Raw genomic sequence first — 19,453 nt, forward strand, 5'->3', positions numbered from 1 at the left:
TAACAGTATCAGGAAATTTATTTAATATATGTATATAATTCTGTTTTCTTTTGTTAATCGTTTAATTAATAATACCCATAGAATATACAGACTATAACCCTCGATAACTCATATCTCTGACAATCTACTCGTTTCTTTTTTAAAATAATAATTGCTCGTAAGATCTCAGGAGAAAAGGAAAAAAAACACAAAAAAAAAACCAAAAAAAAAATCTTAAGTTCCAGAAAGATTGAAAACACTGCCGATTATGATCACACCCATTACAGAACGAGACAAGAATAAAAACGCACTAATCATTAAAAAAAAAAGAAGAAAAGAAGAAGAAAAAAAACTTAAAACTCCCTTTTATGTAAAAAAAAAGAAAAACACAATCAACTCGCCAATATAACAATAGCCATAAGAACAGCCATTTCAAAAAAAAAAAGACAATTTATGAAGACGGGCCTGGCGTCAGGCAGGCTTCTGGGTTTGTATACTGTGTGGATGTGAACGGTGTGTTTAAGTGCAAATTGTCACACGCACACACAACACACACACACACTTGCTGCTCCGAGCATGTGCACGTGTGTGTGTGTGTTTATGCGTATGCTTGTGTGTTGGTTGAAAAGAGACTGCAAATATGGTCCGGTCAGTTGTTGTTGTTTTCCACAGTTGCCCCCGCAGGATGTTTGGTCTGGCGTGAGGTTCGAGAGAGAAAAACTAAAGTAAAAGTAAAAGGTGTGTGTGTGTGTGTGTGGGGGGGGGGGGGCTGGGGCAAAGCTGAGCAGAGTTGGTCAGAGAACAACAGTCATGCAGATTCGAACACACGTATAAGGGGGTGGGGGGTGGGGTGGGGGGTGGGTGCGCCCTAGCTATGTAGAAACAACACATGCGGTTATCTGCAACGTGTACATCAACAGGACCTGAATCCCCACCCCCCACCCCACCCCACCCCACCCACCCACCCACCCAAACCCGCTGCACGTCGGCGACAGAACGGGCACGACGCAAGCGTGAAGCCGCCTCGCTGTCGCGGACCGCCCGGCCGAGTCGGAAAAACTCGCCCGCTCTAAAAAGTGGCACGGTTAACTCGTACAAAACGTGATATAGACGAGCGCGCAGGACATCTGATATGAGAGAAGAAGAAGAAAAAGAGCAAATAAAAGGAAAAAAATGAACACAGAGATGGCTCGTGGCGGGGAAGGCGGAAGCGCGGGCGACGTTTCCCCTCCTCCCCGCCGCGCGACGCTGTCGTCCGTGATTAAGGTGGGAAGATGCTGACGATGGAGGGGGGGTGGGGGGGGGTGACTTTTAAGCGAGCGGGATCAGGGGCCTGAGACAAGATGGAGGATCGCACTGAACTACTGACTGGCAGCGAAGTCGGTGATATGGTGTGGCCACTCGTGTTGGCGACAGGCAGAAGGGATTGGATCCCTACGGTACAGGGGAGGGGGGGGGGGGGCAGCCCTTTGAGTAAAGCATCGTGAATGCTGGCATGAAGGGGGCGGGGCATGACTGAATGAATGAATGAGTGAATGAATGAAGAGTACACACAAAAATTCCACTTCGGATTCCCTCAACAACCCCATGCAAGACACATGCAGATTAAAAAAAAAATAAAAAAAACACCAGGAAAAGCCAATTAGGTCTCACACAGACGAACGAAGGCCCGGCTTAGGCCGGGTAACCGACCCAGACCTGGGTCCATCGTATCCCCGAGGGCCTCCCCAAAAGGACCGCTCTACGAGTCAAACCGGTGGACGTGTCTTTATACGCCGAGCCGAGGGATGACCAAGAAAGGAGACGAGCGGGACAACACAAGGACGAAGTCGTCACAGGAAGAAAGACAAAGACAGGACACAGTGACGCACGTGGTGACAAAGGGAATCAGCGCCGCCGTTAGTAAACGAAAGCATGGCCCCGCACCGCTCGGGTTAAAATCTCACTCGAGACGCCGCTGATGGCCGAAACGAGAGAAAAACCTCGAGTGTGTAAAAGAAACCACCCAGGTTCCCGGACAGCCGAGGAAAAGGGAGGGAGGGAAGGGGAGAAAAAGGAGTTGTGCAGAAAACAGGAGGGCAGACAAAACAGGGAAGGGCTGAACGCGTCCAGAGAGAGAAGCGTGGGACACACGGAGCCGTGAAGCGATGATGACTGGTTGGCTGTGCAGCTCGCGGTACCGTCTCGGGCAGGTAACAGTAAACTGATCCCCACCCCGGGGCAGGACATCCCTCTGGCGGGGCCGAGCGGAAATACAGCACGCATTTTTTAGCGAGCCGTTGAGGGTCATTTTAGCTTTACAGATTTTTTTATTAGCCTACTTTGCAGCTATAAAAACTATTTTTCTCAAGAGTTGTACTTTTTCAGATCGGAGTTATTCTGGAATTTAACAGATTGTAACAGCGCCTCCTTGCAGTTGCCCGCCGCCAAGTGAAAAAGACTAAAATGCTACTTTGTTACTCGCGATTCTTTTTTCTACAATTCCAAGGTCATCGTGGGTGTCCTAGCCCACGCCAGCGTCCCGGGGTCACCGTAGTGCAACAACAATTGTGGGTCACGATACTAACGCCGCTGGAGACCGCTTGCAGTTTTGCCGGACAGCTCCTGTCCACGCAGTCCTACCTGCTGTAAGACGCCATGGACGAGCGTGTCGGCTGGACGCCTCCGTTGCCATTGCAGACTCAGCCTTTGGGCCTGTGTGCACGTCCGCCCTGGTTGCTGGGACTGTCCGTGGTCAAGCAACGGGGGATATGAAGCAGAGCCGGTGCAAAACGGCTGCTAATACGGTACAGGCGGAATCATGCCGAGACGCCGCTGCCATCAAACGGGCCCGTTTTCCCCAGATATCACTCACTGTGCAAACAGTTTTACCGAAAGAAACGCCAAAATTCTGGGAACAAAATCTTCCCAGAGGCGCACAAAGGTCTCTAATGTTTCTTTGCGAGGTTCGATAATCTTCGCCGAGGCATCTCGGCCAGTTGCCGTGGTCCGCGACAGCTAGTTTGCGACCGAAGAGGTGTTTTACAACAGTCGGCCGTTAAGCGAAGATGACGGAAACCTACTAGCTGACAGCCATTGCTCGGTTGGTACCCAGCGCAGCGCCTCACCGCTCCACCGCTTTGGTAAAATTTCAGGAATGCATGCATTCACATGAGCATGATACAGATTAAAAAAAAAAAAAAAAATCATGTATAAACCTGCCAATACGCATGTAAAAACACTGTCTCAAAATCAAAAGTGTTCAAAACTGATTTGCAAATATAAACCCCAATACATACAAATAATGACCTAACTGATCAGAAACGTTCAAATAAGGGTGTACAAACAAAAACTGCATCGAGCATGAGCCAAAAAAAAAAGCTAAGAAACCCCCCCCAAAAAGTTTTTGTGCGTGTGTATACACACACACACACACACACACACACACACACACACTCGTATCCACCACATGCCCTCATCCTCCTACCCCTCAGTTTTTGCAGCCTCTAAATTCCATGGAGCGAGACAAGAGAGTTGGTTAATACACTAGTATACGTTTATAAACTATGGCCAGCGAGAGGGGGTGGAAAGCACGGGAAGAGAGGGGAGAATGCGGACAGACAGTGCAAGTTAGGGGGCGCTGGAGAGGTGAAAAGGTTTGGTCCGAGCATGGCTGGGAGGAGCGGGTAAGGGGGGGGGCGACCGGAGGGGCCGGGGCGTTCTGATATAGAGCGAAGAGACGAGCATAGCGACAGTCCGACATGGATGGAGGAGACGGAAGCAGTATGAGTACAACACAGGCCCCCTCCCCGAAAAACCCGACCCCCACCCCAAACCACAGAAATCAAAGTTAAACTTAGCTCTCTTGCAGTAGAAATGGAAAGTTTAGCAGTTAAATGTTCATATTTCTTGGTTTCTGTTCTTGTTGGTTTGGTGAATATGCATTTTTTTTCTTATTTTTTTTCTTTTAGTACGTTGCCATTTGGAGTCTTCTCGTTGAGCCTCGGTGTGGCTTCGTCACTCCTCTTCAGAACTGAAAAGTGCCAGACAGAGAAACAGAACGGTGCTCAGTATGCATCTTTGAGCCATATTTACCAAGTGGGACTTTTGCGGCATACGTGATATCAACACAGAGCAGCTGGACTTCCGAGGTGGAAGGCTACAGCTCCACAAAATATGCATCTCATGACTGATCAGTTAGCTGTTCTCTAAAACTTGAGGGCAACCACAGTTTTGAAATTGCACACAAGGTCCGCCAGTTAATTGAATGAACGATTAAGTTGAGGAGAGACAGGCTGACATCTAGTGGCCTAAGACACATTTTTGAGGACTCAACAGTAAAATTCCATCCATCCATTATCCGAACCGCTTATCCTGCTCTCAGGGTCACGGGGATGCTGGAGCCTATCCCAGCAGTCACTGGGCGGCAGGCGGGGAGACACCCTGGACAGGCCACCAGGCCATCACACAGGGCCGACACACCCACACACATTCATACCTAGGGACAATTTAGTAGGGCCCATTCACCTGACCTACATGTCTTTGGACTGTGGGAGGAAACCGGAGCCCCCGGAGGAAACCCACAGGGACACGGGGAGAACATGCAAACTCCACACAGAGGACGATCCCGGGACGACCCCCAAGGCTGGACTACCCCAGGGCTCGAACCCAGGACCTTCTTGCGGTGAGGCGACCGCGCTAACCACTGCGCCGCTCAATAGTAAAATTCTTAGTTTAAAAATAACAAGACTTTTGACGACATCGACCTTACTTAAAAGGTCTCAAAATGCAATGCAATATTAAAATCCAAAAGGTTCTTCGATATGTAAATGTGTTTAAAGCCTGATATAGTATGGCAGTATTCAGCATTTAAGACCGTGAGACCTGTGCCGTAAAAAAAACAAAAAAACAAAACAAAACCTCAAATGGCCCACCACCAAAATTTAAGGAAATCGAATGTTTGGTATACCTGTGTCTCAGGAGCCCTGGTAGTTTGCCTGGAAACGGGCAGTTTCTTCATAGATCAGCTCCTTCAGCTTCTCCTTGGGAAGGTCATCGAGCTCCATGGTGAAAGTAAAGGGCTCCTCTGCTACCGGCTGCAGACATAACACACACACACACACACACACCACTGTCACTGTGGTGAAACCAAGTCTGGTGCAATCTATTGAGACATATTAACAACTTTCTGCACCCCGCCTTCAAGCTTTAGATTGATAGTCAACCCCAAACAGGCAGCAGCAGCTTATGCTAGACTTCTATCAATGCACTGAAAAAGTCAGGACTGGGACCTCGCTAGCCAGAGGGAGAATGCAAAGAACTTCAGCCATGTTCATTTTGCCTGCAAGGTCCACAGAAATGTTTAGGATGTGATCAGGACACAAGGAAAAACATCAACAAATGAGACAAGAAACCCAAGCTCTTTGAAACCAACATAAGTTTAAGACCCCCTAAAAGGTAGTTACATTTATAACCCCTGTTCTCCGATTAAATAGATAAGTGCAGCATTCATACCACTATTAGTTCGTCTGTAGTAAAACCTTAAAATTACATGCAAGTCCTTTTAAATGGTTCTGGCTGACTTCAGATTTGGGAATTCAATGGAAAACCTTGCAGTTGGTTTCAATGGCTATACTTTGGTTCTCCAGCAGCTTGTTAGATGGTGTACGTAGCTGATAATCTGCTTATGCAACGCAACTAGCGTTGACCCAAGGTTAGGCTCTGTGCCGACGTAGCCTGAGGGGTCTTTAAAAATTCTTCTTAAAATTAATCCCCTTGCAAAACCTGGTCTGTTAATGCATACCCAAGTGCCTGCTAAGGGCATTACAGTCAAAAAGGTTTTTTTTTTTTTGCTTCTGACAATCCGGCAATAGCCTGCAATTTTTCCTCCTCCTCTTGTTCATGTCAAGACTCACTCGTCAGTCACTCTCTTCAAAATAACTGAAAGTATTTACGGACCACCCAAAAGGCTGGAATAACTAATACATGAGTGAAATAAATTTGTCCGTGATTAATATGACAGGCTTCTTGTAACTATGAACCTTTTCTGTAACGACGAGGTAGGCATGCCCCAGCCAGTGATAGTATGTGTGTATACCTCATCTGTGGGGTCATAGTACTGTTCCAGGTATGGGTGTGCCAAGGCTTCCTCCACGCTGATACGCTTGATGGGGTTAAAAGTCAACATGCGGCCAAGTAGGTCCAGAGCTTGTTGGGATAAATCAAAACCTCCATTAGTTAAGGTTTTGGTCTGCACAGCAGTATCGAAACTTTTTTCTTCAAAACAATTAAGAAGTCGTAAAAAAAGAAGTCGCTGAACAAGTCAATACAGATGACTCGAGTTTTTTTTAATACCCCGTTTATTTCTTTACTGAGTGACTTAAGATTATAAGGGGATGGTACTATCTATTACCATCAATCCAGTCACAGACAGTGCCAGCTGAGTTCAACATTCTTTCATCCTGTCAGTTCATGTTCAGAGCTACCACTACACATTTTATACTCAGTCGGGACTACACGGTAAAAGGACACAATAATAATGAGAATTAGGTGTATAGCATGTGCTGGTTGAATATAGCAAATGTCAACAGTTTGTTCCCAGGAGTCACTGTCATACTCAACCAAGTATCCAAAGACTCTGATGTACACGCTTTGCAATCTCTGGAAAAATTTGCCGAATCCCTTCCCCTGATAAAACCGACTAATCCCATAACTGTTACTTTGGGGGCTATCCTTTTAATCATTACATTTTGTGGTTGGTGCCATTTTCCATCCATCCATCCATTATCCAAGCTGCTTGTCCCAAATGGGGTCGCAGGATGTTGTAGCCAATCCCAGAAGTCATTGGGCGGAAGGCGGGGAGACACCCGCCTGCCCGTTTTATGCTACTTATATGGTCTGCACAAGTATAAGCTGCTTTAGTCTCAAGAACTATGTCCATGATCCGTAAGGCTCAAAAACAACTCCTAGCACTACCATCTGACTCAATGCTACCATCTCATGGCATGATGTTCAGTTGCACTAGTGGATGGTAATTTGGGGCGGCACGGTGGCGCAGTGGTTAGCACAGTCGCCTCACAGCAAGAAGGTCCTGGGTTCGAAACCCACGGTTGTCCATCCTTGGGGCTCGTCCCAGGTCATCCTGTGTGGAGTTTGCATGTTTTCCCCATGTCCGCGTGGGTTTCCTCCGGGTGCGCCAGTTTTCTCCCACATTCCAAAGACATGTAGGTCAGGTGAATCAGTCATACTAAATTGTCTCTAGGCGTGAATGTGTTGGCCCTGTGATGAACTGGTGGCCTGTCCAGGGTGTCTCCCCACGTGCCGCCCTATGAATGTTGGGAAAGGCTCCAGCATCCCCGCGACCCAACTTTGGACAAGCGGCTTGGATAATGGATGGATGGTAATTTGGGGTTTCAACCTATGGCATATGATGCCTGAGTGGACACAGAATGCTTTTTTTGTGTGTCCACAGAATGGCCGTTACATTCTGTGTCCCTCTTTCCATGAAATGCAAGGTTCTGTTGTGCATTTGTTTTTTGTGCTAGTTTGAACTTGGATACCGCCACGTGCACAGTTGGAGATGCTCCTGTGACAATGCTGCCAAGACAAATTCATGTGCATGCAAACAAGCACAGTCAGTATAATTCTGCATCTTGAGGTGAAATGTGATTGCGTTTTCACATACCTTTTGCATCTGCCTTGGGGAAGAGTTTATCCCAGGGGATCTTGGGTTTTTCAGGCAGAGATTGCAGGTAGTTTCGGGCCTTCATATTGATGATGCAGTTAAGATCATCTTGGGAGGGAGAGCCCAAGATACCTGCAAAGCAGGGAAAACAAATCAGCCTCCATTTCTAAGAAGCAACACCGTTCATTAGGGCTATTTAACTACTGGATCAGCAGAGAAGGTGTTGGCCAAGCCCCTGATTCTTAAAAATTTATTTTATTAAGTAGAAGTATATATTACAAAAAGAAGTATATTCTAGCTAGAATGAACCCCATGGAATTTTCCCCACTAGTAATAAAATGAGTTTCTTCATCAAGCTCTCTGAATACTATCAACCAATCAACGTCTCCTTGTAAGGATACGACGTTCTGAAACTTTTTCACTTCCAATCTTGTGTATCTTACCAAGTATGTGATTGAGTTGGTCCAAGTAGTGTTTCCCAGGGAAGATAGGCCTGTTGGACAGCATTTCAGCCAGGATGCAGCCAACTGACCAGATGTCAATGGACTTGGAGTAGCCCTGAGACACAAACAGACACAGTTGAAAACAAACAACAAACAGTTTCCAGTCGGACGCTTAAACTTACCTCAACCCATATTCACACATGATAATACACATACACACACCTACCTTGGAGTTAAGCATGATTTCGGGAGCCCTGTACCAGCGTGTGGCCACATATTCAGTCAGGAATCCCGTGTGGTCATGCTCAGGGTCAGCTATCCGCGCCAGGCCAAAGTCACAGATCTGATAAGAAAATAAAAGGCTGAGTTGTGAACATCAATCTGACAACTGGTGGAGTCCATGTGAGACGGCCAATTTAGCCTTCCCAATCTCGGTCCTCTTTCTGAAAGCATAATCTTACATGGATCTGAGCTCTTTGGAGTCTTTCGTGCCCGCTGGAAGACTCTGCTTGTTGCAATCACACAACCGGTAGGCCAAATTTCTTTTTGAAAACTACTTCCTCACATCTGTACTCGGAGCTCTCACAGTTCCATAAATGCTCACGCTTGTCGCTGGGCAGGCATGAAGGAATAAGAAGGTCATTCTCGGAGTGCACCGCTTTTGGCACCATTCTGAAGGGCTTTTGTTATTATCGGCAAGTGCAGTGCTGTGTAACGTCACCGTTAACAAGTAAAATATTTTGGTTGATAATGTTTATGCTTCTTTGTCCAGGGCCGGTGGACAGGTTGTTAGCAAGCGATAAAGCAATCTGCAATAGCAAACTGAAGTTTAATAATCAAATAAGGTAGAACTATTCAGAGACCTATACTACGAAACAGGATTTGGGGTTAGTGAGGCAAGTTTAGGTGTAACCCTGGGTCTTCAGTGTCACGACGGGGGTTCACTTTTTACCGGGGTACATCGCAGTGGCAACTTATGCTGCACCCTTAACCTGCTCCGGAGCAGGTTATGTTCCAGATAACAAATCAACATGTATAAAAGCACCGCCTTCGGGGATCACTGGTTCGAATCCCCGTGTTACCTCTGGCTTGGTTGGGCATCCCTACAGACACAATTGGCTATGTCTGCGGGTGGGAAGCCGGGTGTGGCTATGTGTCCTGGTCACTGCACTAGCACCTCCTCTGGTCGGTCGGGGCGCCTGTTCGGGAGGGAGGGGGAATAGCGTGATCCTCCCACATGCTACACCCCCCTGGCAAAACTCCTCACTGCCAGTTGAAAAGAAGCGGCTGGCGACTCCACATGTATTGGAGGAGGCATGTGGTAGTCTGCAGCTCTCCCCGGATGAGTCGTTTGTTGTGTTCCCAGGCTACTTGCCCACACAGTCTATAACAGAAGGCTTTGGCGTCCGGGTAGCGTGGTGGTCTATTCCATTGCATACCAACACGGGGATCGCTGGTTCAAATCCCTGTGTTACCTCCAGCTTGGTCGGGCGTCCCTACAGACAACTGGTCGTGTCTGCAGGTGGGAAGCCGGTGTGGTTGTTGTGTGTTCTGGTTGTTGTGTGTTCTGTTGTGTGTCCTGGTTGAAAAACGGGGAAAAATCCAAAATAAAAATAATAATAATGTTGTCACATGAATGTTACATGGAACCAGAATAAATAAGGTGTAGGGATGAATACTGTAGGGGCTCAACCATGTCACTGTTTGCTAGCAGACATCTTATGTGCGATATACTGTAGGCATTATTCTGCATTAGCAAAAAGTTTATTGAATCTATATTGAACTTAATGCAGTTAAGTTTCAAATGCTGTCCAACTGGAGTCCAGGCAACTGTGCAAATTGGGAAAAGCTTCCATCTCCTTCCGGCTCGACATTATCATCAATCCACTAGCAGAGTTAAAAACAAACAAGATGAAGAAGTCTGAAACAGATGTCCAACTTCATGTCGGAAAGTCTGTGATTAATTTGATCAAACCCACAATTATAGGGATACATTCTCCATATTCTTCTATTTACATTCTGACCAGCAACATGGAGCCCGGGGCAGGGGTTCAAGGGGGCCGCTGCAAAATAACATTTATTTATTTCTGGAGGACAGAACGCATTACGAAGCCATGTAGTTATCGCCTGCATTCTTCACCCCGCACACGTGATGAAACTAATCCAAGGACTGACGGTTGGCTACTCCATACATACTAAAATACTTACCCTTACATGTTCAGCCAAAAAGAGAAAAGGCACGCCTGACCGTTTTTATTTAGTTCAAGACAAATCACCTCATCAAAATAACTGCGACATATGAGAACAAATCCTGTCCAGCCATGGCTTTCCTAGAAACTAGTGGCGTAACCTCAGTTGGGTGCTGCTTAATATCAAGATAACACCCCCCTCCCCCCCCCACACACACACATAGGATATATCATCAAGAAAAAACTACCTCCAAAAGAATACAAGACGAGGATTGCGAAACGGTGACATCATCAGGACAACAAGACCAGGCACGGCTATTAACAGCTGGACCGTAGTAAGTGGAAAATGGTTGTGTGGCAATGTCGACGCAATTCCCGACAGTGGAAATTGCATTGTGGTGAACATTGTCCAGTCACTTCCCGGCACGGTTCGGTGAGAACAAGAGCTTTGCCGTCCATGGCGAGATGTTAACACTTACATACTGTGCAGTACATGAGGCTCCATCTGGAAATAAGATGCCTTTGAAAAGAAAAGCATTGTTTGTATTTCTTATGAGGCTGTTTTGCAGGGGGGGGGAATCCCTAAATACACAAATGGGTCCAGTAAGTCCAGCTTACAAAGCTTGTGGGGCTGCTGCACAGACGATTAATGGCAAACTGACTGTAACCCAATTGTAGTTTTGTTGAAGCACCGACCACTTAAAAGACAGTGTTTGGAATTGAACCAACGTATTATATGCAGAAGAGCATCCCGGGTAACATCCATAACTGCCACCATCAACTGATTCCCCAATGGAGAATTCCTGGAAACGAGAGTCGGCTGTTTGCCACAGCTGCCTAATAAAGGCTCCCAGTGCTGTGCAAGTTGTGAGTGTCTCTCTGCACCTCCATACTGCAAACGACCTGTTTTCCAATGCAAGGCCTTACCGATACCGAGCTCAATCCACCGCCCGTGTACAATATTCCTGAGATTCTGTTCGCATCTTGTGATACCTGTTCGCATCTTGTGATACCTGGTCTATTCGGAATAGACCGCCACGCCACCCGGAGGCATGTTTGTGTTAATTTGAGTTTAGATCTGTGTTAACTTTCAGAACGGACACTCTTGAGTAACACAATGGTGCGTTGCATTCTTGTTGTGAAACTGTCCAAATAACAGCGACCTTAAGTTGTTGCAAGGGTGGATTCCCAGAATCAACTTTTGTCAACAAATGATGAGTTTTGATTACCTTTTCAAGTTGGTATGCACACTAAGCTACTGCAAGAAGTTCAGTTCTGGTAAAAAAAAAAATGTTTTTGTCGACAAGCAGCAACAACTTTCCATGCACTCTGTGAACCTTTTTAACCAAGCCTACATAACATGACAACCCCCACAGGGAACTCATGATACGATACTCATGTTGAAAACCACCAAATTAATTAACAAATAAATACACTGTAATATGACAAGTACACTTTATAGTATAAAAACTTGCATAACTTACTTGGCTCAGCTATGGCAAAGATGTTCTTATTGAGGGGGGATAACAGTTAAATAGCTAGTGTGTGTGTGTCTGGAGGTGTAGCTGACCTTGAGGTCGCAGGTGGTGTTGATGAGCAAGTTGGAGGGCTTGAGGTCACGGTGCAGCACGTTGGCTGAATGGATGTACTTCAGGCCTCGCAGGATCTGGTACAGGAAATAGCAGATGTGGTCGTTGCTCAGCTTCTGGGACTTCAGCAGCTTGTACAGGTCCGTCTCCATCAGGGTCTGCACTATGTAGCTGGAGGCGGGCGGGCGTGGGTCAAGGGAAAAAAAAACAACGGGGCAGTGCAGCCTAACCAGGATTTCAGACTTGTGCTTACTTGGTGAGACTTTCAGCAGTCTACACAATTAATACAAGTCCAAAAAAAACTCTGCTCTACTGCTATTCTCATACCGATTACAAGAAAATAAGGACTTGAAGCATCTAATTGAGACTATTCCGTCACTGAAAATACCCGCGTTTTATTAGAAACTGGGCCTACGGGGTCAGCGTGGGACGGCGTCCAGTAACATTTATTGGTCAGACCAGACATGACGCTCATACAGGAGTTTAAACGTTATGAGCAAGCATAATTGCCTTTTATGACTCGGGACTCTTAAGCCTCATAAATCCGGCCATCTCTTGTTTTCGCTCTCATCACGGCAGTGAAAATGGGTTCAGAGCCTGTCTACTGCAATAATGACAGCAATAAATGCCATCTAGTGCATTCTCGTTGTACTTTTAAAGAGTACGAGCACACATTCTAGTGGGCTACTCCACTTGTAGCCGAGCCCTCAGTTCTCACAGCAGTAGTGCCGTGCAAGCGATCGACACGGGCGACGAAACCTCCCAACACCGGCAGCGGCTGTATCACGCCAAAATGTTCTGCATGGAATTTATTTGGGTATGCGGCACCGATAAGAAGCAGGGCTCTTAACGGGGCAAGGGTTTGTAGAGACTATCAGTACCCCTTCTAGTTCTCCTATGATTCTTTCCAGAGATATCAAAATTGTCTGCAGAAGGAATGTCCACTGCTTGCTTCCAGAGCAGCGGTATCCATTTGCCACGGAGAGCCGTGTGCATGCAGCTTTTCATTGCAAATCAAGTCAACACTATACCAGTCTACTTCAAACATTCACACTTCCCCTGGTTGAAGGTCTGCTAATCAGTTAAATCAGCAACCGAGTGTCAAGTCATAAAGAAAACCTGCATACACACGGCACACGTTGCACACAATCATCTGTTTGTTACGAACAAAGCCTCTTATATGCGCACTTACGGCTGGTTTAGAAAGAGCCGGGTAGAAAGAGCGAGCCGACATCCAGTTTCACAAGACCACTTAGCCATGATAGTCACTTGTTTGGTATTGTCTAGCCGACATTTGCAAACATACTCCGATGTTAAACTTCTCGAGGATGGGCCTTTGGCCTGCAAGAAAGTGGTCTGAATCATATGGCTGTACGATAAGAGCGAACCGAGAGTGAATCACATGTCGCCAGACCTCATTATAATAGGCGTTATGTAAGCATAGTGGTCCAGAGTTTAGCAGAGCTCCGATGAACACGGCCAGGATAGTTGACGTTATTGATTATAAATGATTGACAACAACATTTCTTACTGGTAAGTGTTAAACTTGAATATAATATGACAATTAAATCTCTATGACTATGCAGAAGTAAAAAAAAAAACAAAAAAAAAACAGTTTTTATAAATTTTATTCAAAATGATGCATCATCACCATCCTCTCGAAACAATTTTATGTCCATTTTCCATCGCTTAAAGATAACTTCAAGCATTTTTTGGTTCCTTTTAAGGTTATTTCCTAAAATAATGAAAAAAGCTCTGTAGCAGGAGCTTGGCGATTCCAAGATGGATAACCAAATCGGGCACTCGTTCAGATGTTCAAGTTTACCTCTACGTTCAGTGTACTCTGTACCGCCTCAGATTAACAAAGGGACAATCGCGGCTGAATTCTCACAGATACACACACAAATACAAAAAGGTTGAAGAGAACCTCACAATAAGATCATTTGGGTGCTGAAACTGGTGCTGTGCATGGGCTACAGACTTTGACTCACTATGTACAAAGTTTTGAAGTACGCACTCAGCAAGACTGAGTAAGCACTCAAAGCTCATACAGCATCCCAGCCCATGTATCATCTCACATCCAACATATAAAGCCCAAACATCCAGTAGCGTGTTGCTGGCCATATACCACTGTGAGAATCTCACTTTAGTGTATGAGCTTACATTTCTCTACAAAATTGACACGTCAACAATTTATATTTGAGTCAGAGAATAGCATCAGAAAAGCAACTCGTTTTGTCTTCAGTTAGGCAGTACAGGCAAGTGTGTTTCGAATCAAGCTTTCATGAAAGTAGAGCTTTGTCAGTCACACCGCAATGCGATATAGATCTTGCCTGCAATGTTTTCAGCTAGGGGAGATCTGAATAAAATCTCAGCCATTGTTTGCAAAACCGTCTCACTTCAGACTAAATTTGGGGCAAAACTGATACCACGATAGCGACTGATAATTTATTTAATAATTGGTAATTGATACCAATTACCATGAAACACCCCGTCATGTAAAAGTGTATTCCACTCACAAAAATGTGCACTTGCACATAGACACACAACTACAGAGGCTGAAGCACGACCGACACTCAGACATACACACACAAACACACCCTCCTTGGGAGAGGTAAAAGGATACACATCCCTCATGCACTCAATGCGCCGTGCCCGAAGGATGTCGTTGATGCCGATGATGTTCTCATGGTGGAAGCGCAACAGGATCTTGATCTCCCTAAGTGTGCGCTGGCAGTATGTCTGGTGCTCAAATGGGCTTATCTTCTTGATGGCTACACGCTGGTTCGTCATGTTGTCCAGGGCAGAGCTGGATAGGGTGGGAGTGGAAAGGAGTATAAAATGCAGCTCAAGCGTCCATACACAGGGGATACTCTGTATCTGAAATTTAGCTGATAGTGGGTTATAAATAAACGATGACTCATTGTAAAATAAAAAGATGACAAAATTACAAATAGTTAATCGAATAAGGAAGGGTAGCTGCAACTTTTGGGTCTTTGCTGAGATGCCGTGGACTAACTGCGAGCCGAGCAGCAAGGTGCACCGCCGCTTTGATGAATACGAGACAGCCGTGGGAGCAGCTGAGGACGGGAGCAGTTCTGGGAACTTACTTTTGAGCCCTCTCTTAAGAACTGGGTGCCATGTCACCTAGCATCTGCAAACAGGAAATGCCTCACACGTATTACCCCAGTTCTTCCACCCACCCAAATAAGCCACCTCCGAGAATCCAGATCTCCAGCTGATAATAGTCATGTGTATTCAGTGGCGGATCTAGAGATTTTTTTCATGGGGGTGGCAAAGGGGTGGCATGAGGTTCGAGGAGGGGCGGCAATGGACATTATTCTAGACGTATTATTGTTCAAAACTCGGGATTTCATCGAATGTGTTTTCGCAGAGGTGGAAAAACCCAGTCCAGAAAGTAAAAACCCTAACCGTGTCTTCACTCCATCCACGTATTAAACCAGCTGTTTTGGGAAACTAGTCAGTGCAGTCTGACGGTTTAGTACATGGGTGGAGTAAAGACACGGTTCGGGGTTTTTACTTTCTGGACCGGGTTTTTCCCCACCTCTGGTATTTCGTTGTCCGCTGTTTGAGATGAGTTCGGTGCGGGTCTCGTTGACCTTCACCGCGCGTGTACGTACAATACACATTATCTGATTTATAAACGGGGTGGCGAAGACTGGGTCCCGGAGGTGGCAGCTGCCACCCCACCCCCCCCCCCCGTTGCCACCCCGTAGATCCGCGCCTGTGTGTATTGCATTCAGTCGCATTCACCTCGGCCCAACGCAACAGCATCACGCTTGGGGATGCGGGGCAACGGCAACGGACGTGCCCACAACACGTTCTGTGAAAGCTCCACACGCGCAACGGCCTCGCCAAAAGGTGGCCGATCCTAGTTGCAGCCCGTGCGGGGGGGTGCGGCGGGGGGGCACCAAGTTTGGAGGAGACAACGAGGAAGCGGGGACGGAAACTGGTAACGTAAGATAACCAAGTTTCGTGGTGTAATGTGCCATTGCAATGCGATTTCCCCCCCCCCCTCTAGATGATCATGCGCAATCGCCCCGCTCCGGTTTCCTGTATGTTCTCATCAGCTCACAGCCACGCCTGTGGCTAGTGGCCGCTAACACACACCAACCTGCTGAGCACAACACAACACAGCACAACACAACATAACACAACACAGCATAACGCAACACAGCATAACACAACGAAACATAACACAGCGCAACACAACGCAACACAGCGCAACACAACAACACAGCGCAGCGCTGCACGGGCAGGCCGGCCTCGCCTCGATTTTGATCGGTCACGCCAGTTAACGACGGGCACGCGTCGTGACCCGTATCTGCTTCACGCCGTTAGCCGTTAGCTAGCTAGCTGAGCAAGGTCTGACGACACAACAGCGCTAGCTAGCAAAGCTCTTGTCCGTGTTGATACAAATGACAGACGGGTTGGGGAGGAGGAGGAGGAGGTGTGTGTGTGTGTGGGGGGGGGGCGCTCTCACCAAACCATTCCGTACGCTCCTTCTCCGATGTAGTTGAGGTTCGTGTAGCGGGGGCCCACGTCAAAAACCTGCCCCTTGACCAGCTCCGACCCGGTCTTGGACCCCGCGGCTCCGGTCGATCCGTCGTGCGCGACGGTGCCGGCGACCCCGGCGGGACCGCTGTTGGAGTCTGCGGCTCCGACCGCCGCAGCGCTGCTCGAATCCGCCATGCTTCGGTCTCCAAACGACTCCCTTTTCTCTCTCTCTCTCTCTCTCTCTCTCTCTCTCTCTCTCTCTCTCTCTCTCTCTCTCTCCCCCCGCTGTCAATAGCTCTCAGCCGCGTAAGCCCGCCGTAGTTCTTGCGCGCCCGACGCCGATCGACGGTTAGACGGAAACGGGTTGAGGGTTTTTTTTCTTTCTTTGGCGGACGACGTGAAAGCGACTCGACCCGGGGCCCCCTCTCCGCTACGAGGGTGCAGTACAGTGGGGCTTTCGTGCGGACGGAGAGTAAACGCGGATGGGGAGTAAAAATGCGCTTGCCAAACTACGGTAACGCCGAGCGCGCTCGTTTTGCGCACCGGGGTAGCCGAGCCGGGCGGAGCCTCGGGGGGGCGGGGCTCGGTGCGGTTCATCGAAGGAGCGCCGGCCGAGCGAGCGAAAACCCGCCGCGGCGGGCGAAACGAGCGCGCCGGTTCGCGGCGAGTGGGCGTGCCGAAATCTGCTGCGCGGCGTCGTAGCGTTATTTTGGCGTTTGCGCGACGACGCCGCCGCCGCCGCCGCCGCGGCCGAGTCGCCTCTTCGCCACCCCGGCGCTTCATTTGCCTACAGCGGAGCCCGAGTTTCCGGTGTCGTGTTTGAATCGCAGCTTTCGCCAACGCTTTAGCATGGGGGACATATGCGCCATGAATTAGGTGCTTATTAGCATGCAACTTAGCAACAATGTTGGCCCTTAATTGGTCCTTATGAAAGGCCTTATTCTGCATGGCCTTATTATACCACCAGTAAGCCATTAACTATGAGTTGTCCCTCTATGACCTCAGAAGTATTGCTTATTAGTAGAACCATCTCAATATGCTTTGCTTAGTATGGCCTTTATAAGGTGGTAGTACCACAAGAAGAGTTATTCTCCCTTTCTAGCACTTAATGAATATGCTCTGTTCTTACATAACAACACACAAAACTACAAGTGTTCATAGTGTTAAATTAATGTAAATGAAGTTTTTGTTACTTAGAATATGTTCCCCATACTAAAGTGACACCTTGATCATTACTAATTCACTAGTAATTAAGTCTTTTTCCTTAGCATATGTTCCCCATACTGAAGTGACACCTTGATCCTTACTAATTCACTAGTAATTAAGTTTTTGTTCCTTAGAATATGTTCCCCATACTAAAGTGACACCTTGATCCTTACTAATTCACTAGTAATTAAGTTTTTGTTCCTTAGAATATGTTCCCCATACTAAAGTGACACCTTGATCATTACTAATTCACTAGTAATTAAGTTTTTGTTCCTTAGACTATGTTCCCCATACTAAAGTGACACCTTGATCATTACTAATTCACTAGTAATTAAGTTTTTGTTACTTAGAATATGTTCCCCATACTAAAGTGACATCTTGATCATTACTAATTCACTAGTAATTAAGTTTTTGTTCCTTAGACTATGTTCCCCACACTAAAGTGACACCTTGATCATTACTAATTCACTAGTAATTAAGGTTTTTCCTTAGACTATGTTCCCCACACTAAAGTGACACCTTGATCATTACTAATTCACTAGTAATTAAGTTTTTGTTACTTAGAATATGTTCCCCATACTAAAGTGACATCTTGATCATTACTAATTCCCTAGTAATTAAGTTTTTGTTCCTTAGAATATGTTCCCCATACTAAAGTGTCACCTTGATCATTACTAATTCACTAGTAATTAAGTTTTTGTTCCTTAGAATATGTTCCCCATACTAAAGTGACACCTTGATCATTACTAATTCACTAGTAATTAAGTTTTTGTTCCTTAGAATATGTTCCCCATACTAAAGTGACACCTTGATCATTACTAATTCACTAGTAATTAAGTTTTTGTTACTTAGAATATGTTCCCTATACTAAAGTGACACCTTGATCATTATTAATTCACTAGTAATTAAGTTTTTGTTACTTAGAATATGTTCCCCATACTAAAGTGACACCTTGATCCTTACTAATTCACTAGTAATTAAGTTTTTGTTACTTAGCATATGTTCCCCATACTGAAGTGACACCTTGATCCTTACTAATTCACTAGTAATTAAGTTTTTGTTACTTAGAATATGTTCCCCATACTAAAGTGACATCTTGATCATTACTAATTCACTAGTAATTAAGTTTTTGTTCCTTAGAATATGTTCCCCATACTAAAGTGACACCTTGATCATTACTAATTCACTAGTAATTAAGTTTTTGTTCCTTAGAATATGTTCCCCATACTAAAGTGACACCTTGATCATTACTTATTCACTAGTAATTAAGTATTTTTCCTTAGAATATGTTCCCCATACTAAAGTGGCATCTTGATCATTACTAATTCACTAGTAATTAAGTGTTTGTTACTTAGAATATGTTCCCCATACTAAAGGGACATCTTGATCATTACTAATTCACTAGTAATTAAGTGTTTGTTACTTAGAATATGTTCCCCATACTAAAGTGACATCTTGATCATTACTAATTCACTAGTAATTACGTTTTTGTTCCTTAGACTATGTTCCCCATACTAAAGTGACATCTTGATCATTGCTAATTCACTAGTAATTAAGTTTTTGTTCCTTAGACTATGTTCCCCATACTGAAGTGGCATCTTGATCATTACTAATTCACTAGTAATTAAGTTTTTTTCCTTAGACTATGTTCCCCATACTAAAGTGCTACCCAGCTTTTTTTCCTCTCTTTGGGGTTGTGCATTTGAGCGTTTGTCGCCTACTTGTAAAGTTTCTCCCGCAGCAATTACGGATCGCAACTTTGGACGCAGGTTAAAGGTTTCTCGCGAGGCCCTCTTGCTCCTATGCCAGCGAGAAGTGTGACGTCACAATAGTGCGCAGCGATTTTATTTTGGAGTCGGTTGTTAT

General features: G+C 46.0%; 2 protein-coding genes across 3 annotated transcripts in view; one reads left to right on the forward strand and one right to left on the reverse strand.

Moving 5' to 3' along the window:
- mapk3 (mitogen-activated protein kinase 3) lies at positions 1 to 16,845 on the reverse strand. Its single transcript, XM_056288212.1, has 9 exons — positions 16,368 to 16,845; positions 14,490 to 14,672; positions 11,845 to 12,034; positions 8,312 to 8,428; positions 8,086 to 8,200; positions 7,643 to 7,774; positions 6,056 to 6,165; positions 4,928 to 5,054; positions 1 to 3,991 (listed from the first exon to the last, which is right to left on the reverse strand). The coding sequence occupies exons 1-8, from the start codon at positions 16,574 to 16,576 to the stop codon at positions 4,935 to 4,937; spliced, it is 1,176 nt and encodes a 391-aa protein (XP_056144187.1). The 5' UTR covers positions 16,577 to 16,845; the 3' UTR covers positions 1 to 3,991; positions 4,928 to 4,934.
- nudt9 (nudix (nucleoside diphosphate linked moiety X)-type motif 9) overlaps positions 15,828 to 19,453 on the forward strand; it is a 14,272-nt gene continuing 10,646 nt past the window's right edge. Inside the window, exon 1 of one of the 2 annotated variants that reach the window (XM_056288215.1) lies at positions 15,828 to 15,841. The gene's annotated coding sequence lies outside the window, so the exon portion shown is untranslated. The remainder of the gene's footprint in view (positions 15,842 to 19,453) is intronic. The other variant, XM_056288216.1, reaches the window with a different exon arrangement.

Source organism: Lampris incognitus, chromosome 10 (genome assembly GCF_029633865.1).
Source record: "Lampris incognitus isolate fLamInc1 chromosome 10, fLamInc1.hap2, whole genome shotgun sequence".
Lineage (NCBI taxonomy): Eukaryota > Metazoa > Chordata > Actinopteri > Lampriformes > Lampridae > Lampris > Lampris incognitus.